Source organism: Sapajus apella, unplaced genomic scaffold (assembly GCF_009761245.1).
Source record: "Sapajus apella isolate SASKATOON/1434 unplaced genomic scaffold, GSC_monkey_1.0 scaffold111, whole genome shotgun sequence".
NCBI lineage: Eukaryota > Metazoa > Chordata > Mammalia > Primates > Cebidae > Sapajus > Sapajus apella.
Window position 1 is genome coordinate 4,009,578 of NW_022437051.1, and position 8,627 is coordinate 4,018,204.

Below are 8,627 nucleotides of genomic sequence, written 5' to 3' on the forward strand. Positions count from 1 at the left end.
TAATGTGAAGTAGAATCCTAAATAATGTTACCTGTGTAGTAAGCTAGTCAATGGAAAGCTGCTTCTTTCTTAAAAACAAAACAAAACAAAAAAAAGACAAAGAACCTTCAGTGAAAGCCAAATTCAAAAGGTTATATGCCAAGCTTGTCCAACTCGCAGCTCGTGGGCCACATGCAGCCCAGGACAGCTTTGAATGTGGCCCTAACACAAATTCGGAAACTTTCTTAGAAATTGTAAGTTGTTTTTTTTTTTTTTATGACTTTTTTTTTTTAAGCTCATCATCTATCATTAGCATATTTTATGTGTGGCCCAAGACAATGATTCTTCTTCCAGAAAAGTGGCCCAGGGAAGCCAAAAATTGGACACTCCTGCTATATGCCATGTGATTTCATTTAAGTGACATTCTGGAGAAGCAAAACTATATGGGCAAAAATCAGTTGTTCCTAAGGGCTGGAATGAGGGAAAGGGTTGACCGCAAAGGGCTGTAAGGAAACTTCCTGGGATGATCTTGATTGTGGATGTATTTATGTATTTGAAAACTCATGGAACTATGTACTTTAAAAAGGTATATGTTCCTCTATGAAAATTATGTTGACTCAGTAAACCTTGGCTTATAAAAATTTTAAAAGCCCTAAGTGACTGAAAGTTTATGTTAGCATTTAGTGCTTTGAAATATGGAGTAAGATGGTGGGGTAGCCAAATGTCAGCCTCTGTGTATTCATCTTTTGATACAAGACAGCATTGTCAATCTTTAGTTTTTTTAAGTTGTAAATGAATTGTAGTTACTTGCACTTAACTACAATTTGCTGGAGTTTTAAAAAACTATCAATTTTTTAAATTATAAATTTCACAAGTGTAGAAATAGAAAAAAATTCCCTTTATAGTGTTTGAACACTATCAATGTCTATTTTTTTCTGATGAAATCATTAGAAACTATTTCTTTTACTTTAGCAAGAAAATCCGATATACAAGAGTCCTATTAATAATTTCAAGAATCCAAACTACGGACGTAAAGCTGGTCTCTAAATTGCCGTTCGTATTTTCTTTCACTTTCTGCCTTTGCATGTGAACTTTTACTTTTTTTACTGCACTGTGTGCCCTTTATCACTATGGCTTTTCTTTTTTTAAGTCTGGCTTTATTTATATCGCTATTGCGGCTTTCCTTTTTGTGTGTTAACTTCGTGTTTAGAAAGACTAAAATAAGTAATGTGGTATAGAAACAGCAGCTATGTTGTAGTGAGAAGAGAATGTGATTTACGATCAGACCTCAGGTCAAATTCCAACTCTTCCACTTAGTAAGTAGAACAGCATTGAGCCACTTCACTGCTCTCATCTATCACAGGGAGTCAGTATTCTGTATTGTATGGGGCAATTGTATTTGGCAAATGCATTCCAGTATGTGAAATGCTTGTGAGCTCTAATCCTCACAACAGTTCTATGCCTAGAATGATAGTATCCTTTTTTCTTTTTCTGTTTTTGATTTTGTTTTGTTTTTTGAGACAGAGTCTTGCTCTGTCACCCAGCCTGGGGTATGGTGGTATGATCTCTACTCACTGCAACCTCCGCTTTCCAGATTCCAGCGATTCTCCTGCCTCAGCCTCCCAAGTATCTGGGATTACTGGTGCCTGCCACTATGCTCAGTTAGTTTTTATATTTTTAGAAGAGACAGGGTTTCACAATGTTGGCCAGCTTGGCCTAGAACTCCTGACCTCCAGTGATCTGCCCGCCTTGGCCTCCCAAAGTCCTGGAATTGCAGGTGTGAGCCACTGTGCTCCCACCAGTATTATCCTTAAATAACAAATTGTTAGAGTAAATTTTAGGGTTGGATAGTGAAAACTGATCATGAACTCCAAATTGCAAAATAGAAAATTAAATGTAAATTGGTATGATATTTGTGTGGTATGCAACTACAATATCATTATTATTGGTTCTCAGAAGTTTTGAGATTAATTTCTTGAATATAACTTGAAATTTCATTAAAAGCTGGAAGACCATATTTTATATATATCTTTGTCTATTATATATATGTCTGTGTATGTGTATGTGAGAATGATTCTAATTTTCAAATGTAAGTTTGAAACTGTTCCTATCTGAATTTTCATGAAATGTTTCCATCATATTTCAATATAATCATGCAAGCTCCTAAAACTCAGTGATAACCAAGGTTAATTGTGATTAGAACTAAATTCTCCTGACTGGTGATCGGGAACTCTTCTTCCCTTTCCCAGTTGACTGACTGTAATAGGGCCTGGAAGATTTCCAGTTTTCTCACTGCCTACCTTATTTTGCAGATAAAGACGGTGTTAGTAACACTTACATAAAACTCATTGTGTCTCAGGCATGATTGTAAACAATCTATATTTAATCTTCATAGTGAAAGTTGAAGGAATGATGTTTATACCTGTTTTACATATGAGGAAACAGACACATAAGGGTTATGTAACTTGACCGAATTCATACAACTAGTTAGTCAGAGCTGAGATTTGAACCCAGGCAGCTGGGCTCCAGAGTCCATGTTCTTGTCTATGATATTCTCCTTGGTAGCAGTTATGTATCTTCAGAAGTCCCTGTTACCTTTTAGGAAGAGGTAGATCAGTCTTTTATAGAGATTTACAGCATTTTTTGACAATTTGTTGTTCCTCTGTCAGAGTTAACACTGCCTCTGTTGGCAAACATCATAATAGGGAAGTCACTTGAATACATGGAAGTGCTGCAGTTACGCTTATTGACTGTTGGAAATGTGCTTACAAACAGATCATGAATAAGAGCCTAAAGTACGGGAATGTTTAATAGTTATAAGCGATATAGGAAGTACTGATAATACTAGAAATCATTAACTTGTCAGATTTTTATTTCTAAGTAAACCATAAGACTTTTTAAAGTTAAATTTGATGGCAGAAGATTATATTCAGATTCACATATGGGCAGGGTTGGAACATATTTGTGTTAGTCTGTGATGACACGTTTTTCTTGTTCTCACTTAGTGCTTTACAGAAAGTCATTTTTAGAGGAAAACTGATTAGTCAATGACATTGCCAGGCTTTTTCTTTTATATTATTTTCTTTAGTTGTAGGTCAAAATAATCAAATATTGACAATTTCATGTGGTTATTTTTCACAGGAGAAAAAGTTTCTTTCATACTGAGAGGTGAAATTTTCACCCTTTCTGTACCTTTAATTGTATTTTGAAGGAAATTATCAGTAAATGTTATTTAAACTTAATGTTTATAATGTATATATGGCTAAAATGTTGCTAAAAGAAGCATTTAATGTAATTCAAGAAGTAAAAGTTTGGTAAAAATTTCTCTGCATTATTGAAGTCCAGGCAATTTGATTATTTTGAGATGTTTTCTCAAGAAAAAGTAGAACTTAAGTAAAGTTGAAATAAATCAATAAACATCAAGAAATTATATCGTGGATTGAAAAAAAATTTTCTGATATGGACCGAGGTTTGCCCGTCAATTATGTCATCAGTATTTTTGAAATAATGGGCAGACACTAATTACTTTGGCACAAGTAGGAGCGTTAAAAAGAACATGTCACATTCTCAGCTTCTAACTATTGGAGTGGGTTAAAAAAATTGTCCTCACCTGCTGCTATGCAGGTTTAAATGTGGATCCCAAATCTCCCACAGTTCTGCATTACATATCTAATACATTGTAGAAGCTATTCCAGAGTGAGCACAAAGATGACATTTTACTGAGCACTGAGGGCTTCCTTCCGCAATGTAATAACCCTGTTCTTTTGATGCGGGTTTTGTTGGGGTTGGGTGGTGTTGCACTCTGAATGATGGAAACTAATCTGAATTATTTTAGTTTACCTCCATTTAAAATGATGCCTAATGCAGATAATGAGCTTAATTTTACCTCTAACCTTGCATGTTAAACTTTTGTGTGGATGGACTTTGAAATAATAAATACAAATGTTTGTGTATATGACAAGATAGATTTTTTCTCCAAAGGTAAGTTCTTCCACGTAAATTACACTTTGGACTCATCTGTGTAGGTCTTTCTTTCATTATTATTATTTTGTCGTTCCCTTATAATTCTTGAGTATTAAATACTAGATTTAGCAAATACATTATTTTAAAGAAACTTAATTGGATAATAATTTATTTTCCCAACATATTTGAAGGAATGAATAGCACTTAGCCTCCAATCAGATAGGATATAAATGTGGAGCCTAACTTATTTGTGCTTTGGCTTTTTAAGATGGTAGTTGCTAGAATCCAGTTTTCTGACCCCCATTTTGAAATGTCTGCTGTCACAACTGTATAATGTTATTAGCTTCAGTTGGGACTAGAGCTGAGAGTTTGATGTGCCCAGTTTTGTTATACACATTATATGCTGTTTGTCTCTGAGGGATCCTGAGTTTCTCCATGTTTCTGAAACAACTGATCAGTGTGTATATTGAGGAGAGAGGACTGAGGGCTGAGGCATGTTGTTGGGTTCTGATTGGTATAACACAAGCTGCTGAGCTGAAATCACAGTGGTTTATTTGGTGTCTTGCAGAAGGCAGCTACGCAAGTGTCTCGCTTTTTCCTTCATCCCGTAGGTGGGATACTACTTTTCCCTCAGTGGTATCCCACCTGCAGGATGAAGTTCAGATTTCACAGCAAGGCTTCTAGGGCCATTCTTCTGTTGTCTCCTCATCTCAAATCATATGCCCCCGACTCTTTTTCCTTTTTTTTGAGTTAGAGTCTTGGGCTGGAGTGCAGTGGCACGATCTCAGCTCACTGCAGTCTCTGCCTCCTGGGTTCAAGCAGTTCTCCTGCGCCAGCCTCCCAGGTAGCTGGGATTACAGGCACCTGCCACCAGGCCTGGCTAATTTTTGTATTTTTAGTGGAGATGAGGTTTGACTATGTTGGCTTGGCTGGTCTCAAACTCCTGACCTCTAGTGATCCACCCGCCTTGGCCTCTCAGAGTGATGGGATTACAGGCATGAGCCAAGGCACCTGTCCTTACCTAACTAAAAACTGTGAACTATGTATATTTCTACTTAAAATGTCCCATTCTTTTCCCTACACCTTAACTTTGCATAGATTTCTGTGTATCAACCAGTAGTTTATAGTCAATTTCATGATGAAAATATCTTTAATCTTCTCAGATAAAATTAATCACTTTTTTCTCATACTATTCCCAGATTATGTTTGTAACTCTGCTGTGTACTATATCAGAGTGCCTTATTTTCATGCCTCTCACCTTCCTTGAGGGCAGAAATGTGGCACCAAAAGGCAGATCCAAATACAGTCTGCAATGAAGTATGAATAAAATTTAAAAACAAAAATTACTTCTAGATCAAAAACTGCTTTTAGATGCTTTCTATTTTTTTTAATCATCTGCAGTTGCTTCTGTAGTGAGATATAAAACTAAACAACATTGTAAAATCTTAACTTTTGCCTAAAAAAATGTTTCCCTGGTAGTTAACAAGTATTTTTGATTTGTACTCACTGTAATTTTCTCTGATAAAGTGTCATTTGGTCACACTTCTCATTTGGCTTTCAAGCCTGCTTTCAATTTATAAGAACAGGAGAAAAAAGAATGCTACAGCAAGTATTTAAATGTAGCACTTACAATATATGATAATTTTTAAGGACAATGGTGATATGGAATTACATTTTTTTTTTCTGCTTAAAACATCACTGTCAGTATATTTTTTGGATCTTGAAAGATCTCTTGCATTTATGGCTTGGGGTCTGCTTGCTAGGCTTGACTTCAGACCTGCTTACTAAATTACAGCATTGCAATAAGACATTTCACCAATATGATATTGAAGAATACTTTTTTCATAGGAAATGGTAATTATCTAGCATTCTAAGCAAATTTGGCAGCGTGACTTTGTGTGGGGCTCAATGCCATTCGTGACACAATGACAGCCTTACCTGAGAATTCTCTAAATTGGTAACTTAGGTAGGAGAGCCCAGAAGCACACCTCCCTCCCAGCAGTGAAAGCCAAGGATTCCCGTTTCGATTAGCAAGCGCCTTCTGTACACAATAAAGGGATAAGAATCAGGCAGTGATGACAGCGGAGCTGATGCTTCCTTAAGGTAGGCACTACAAGCTAGTTCAAAAGAGAAAATCCACAATGACAGCACATTCTGTTCCATGGAGAACTTTCTTAAATCAAGCCACCAGTGGAGGAAGGACTCAATAATGAAATAGCACCAGATAACAGGGGCATCATTTGGTTTGTAAAGCAAAGCTTCCATTTTGCATTTTTATCCATAAGCTGCTATTAATACCTTTGAAACAACTGTGATATCTGGACAGATAAAATAGAAATGACTTCTTAAAATGACTGCAACTTTTAGACTTGATTTATAAAATTGTGCTACATGATTTTAGTAGAGTAACTCATGATTTTTCTCACTTTTTTTTTTTTTTTAGGGTGAAAATCCTATTTATAAGAGTGCCGTGACAACTGTGGTCAATCCGAAGTATGAGGGAAAATGAGTACTACCTGTGCAAATCTCATAACACTGACTGCAAAGTAGCAATTTTCATAGTCACAGTTAGGTAGCTTTAGGGCAATATTGCCATGGTTTTACTCATGTGCAGGTTTTGAAAATGTACAATATGTATAATTTTAAAAATTTTTTTATTATTTTGAAAACAATGTTGTAATTCATGCCAGGGACTGACAAAAGACTTGAGACAGGATGGTTATTCTTGTCAGCTGAGGTCACATTGTGCCTTTTGACCTTTTCTTCCTGGACTATTGAAATCAAGCTTTTATTGGGTTAAGTAATATTTCTATAGCGATTGAAGGGGCAATAGTTAAAGTAATGAGCATGATGAGAGTTTCTGTTAATCATGTATTAAAACTGATTTTTAGCTTTACAAATATGTCAGAATGCAGTTATGCAGAATCCAAAGTAAATGTCCTGCCAGCTAGTTAAGGATTGTTTTAAATCTATCGTTTTGCTATTTGCCTGTTAATCATGACTGATGACATATCTGAAAAACAAGTACATTGAGAGTTGCTGCGTAAAGTAGGTTTGAAATAGTCTATCTATGAAGGCCATGGGAAAAATTCAGAGAGTTAGAAAGGAAAAACCAATAGCTTTAAAACCTGTGTGCCATTTTAAGAGTTACTTCATATATGGTAACTTTATGCCTTCCCTTTATGAATTCAAGCCTTAGATAAAAGTACTGAGCAATTTCCTGCTAAAAAGTCCTTGATTTAGCACTATTTACATAAAGGCCATACTTTACGAAGTATTTGCTGAATGGGGACCTTTTGAGTTGAATTTATTTTATTATTTTTATTTTGTTTAATATCGGTGCTTTTTATCACCTTATCTTTTAATGTATTTGTTTGCAAGTTGAGGGTAAGACTTTTTTTTATCAGTACTTTTTCTTTGACATTTTAGCTGTAAATTTGCCTTTTTAATGAATGTGTGAAGTTGTACCATGGCTTACGCAACAGCTATCACTTATGCGAGTCTTACTTCGAATTATTGCCATAACAGACCACTGTATGTTTACTTCTCACCATTTGAGTTGCCCATCTTGTTTCATACTAGTCATATTCTTGTTTTAAGTGCCTTTAGTTTTAATAGTTCACTTTTTACAATGCTATTTACTGAAGTTATTTATTAAATATGCCTAAAATACTTAAATCGGATGTCTTGACTGATACATTTTGTCAGATTGTGTGCATGAAACTTTTATAGATTAAAGAAGTTGAGGAAAAGCATTTCTGGTTGGTGGGTATTTTACTTAATGAAGCTAAAACATGATTCTTTCAAAAAATGTACTAGGGAAATGAGGAGAGTGGTATGGTAAAATACAGACTTGAAGACTGTCCTTGGGCCCTCTGTACAATGGTGGATAGATCTTTATCCTGCTGTGCTGTGAGGTAGGTTTCATCCTGATATTAAGCAGAATTAACTTTATGAACATCATCTTAGAGCCATTAGTAGGTGCTGGAAATTGTATTATTTTGTTTAAGATTATATATAGAGAATTGTTAACTTTTCTGATAGGAAAATAAGAAAAAATGTACTTTTATTTGGCTTTGTGTTTGAAAGGATATATTTATAATACTTGTGTAAAGCTTATTAGAAGAAATATATGCTCCTTTCTTGAGCATACAACAAATGGCAGAAATATTTGGAGGAGAAAATTTTCAGCCTTACTAGCCTCATATTTATAGAATCCCTTCACATCCTGTTAATTGATCTTCTTTTACTTACTCAATTTAAATGTGATTCATAGCCTAGACTAAAACTTCTTTGAGGTGAGAATTACACATTTTTACTAATGTAAGATCCATGAAAAATTATCTTGTTCATGTATTTATCACCCCGTTTCATCTTGTTTACCACCATCCATAATTCTCCTTATTTCCTTATACCTTAGACATAATCAGTAAAGTTGAATTGCATATTTCTGCTCCAGAACTCTGCTCTTATAATGATATTTTAAAAATATATTAGAACAAAGTAACAAAGTCTATCTTCTGTATGTACATAATTTATTTTTTCCTGACATGTGTTCGAGGCTGGAATATGGTGAATTTTTAGATTTTATAGCAGACAGAGATTTTTCTAACTATAGGAATCCCTTTGTTAGAAGCTGGAGGAATTGTATACAAATTTATTCATGCTGACCATGAGAACATTAA

The 8,627-nt window shown here is 35.0% G+C and overlaps 1 protein-coding gene across 3 annotated transcripts in view; it reads left to right on the forward strand.

Moving 5' to 3' along the window:
• The window catches only part of ITGB1 (integrin subunit beta 1), a 48,899-nt gene extending 41,274 nt beyond the window's left edge, over positions 1-7,625 (forward strand). For 2 of the 3 annotated variants that reach the window (XM_032259667.1, XM_032259668.1), the window contains exons 16-17: positions 952-1,032; positions 6,386-7,625. In XM_032259667.1, the coding sequence (XP_032115558.1) occupies positions 952-1,026 (75 nt within the window). In that variant the 3' untranslated portion in view covers positions 1,027-1,032; positions 6,386-7,625. The remainder of the gene's footprint in view (positions 1-951; positions 1,033-6,385) is intronic. The other variant, XM_032259669.1, reaches the window with a different exon arrangement.
• The last annotated feature ends 1,002 nt before the right edge of the window (positions 7,626-8,627 follow it).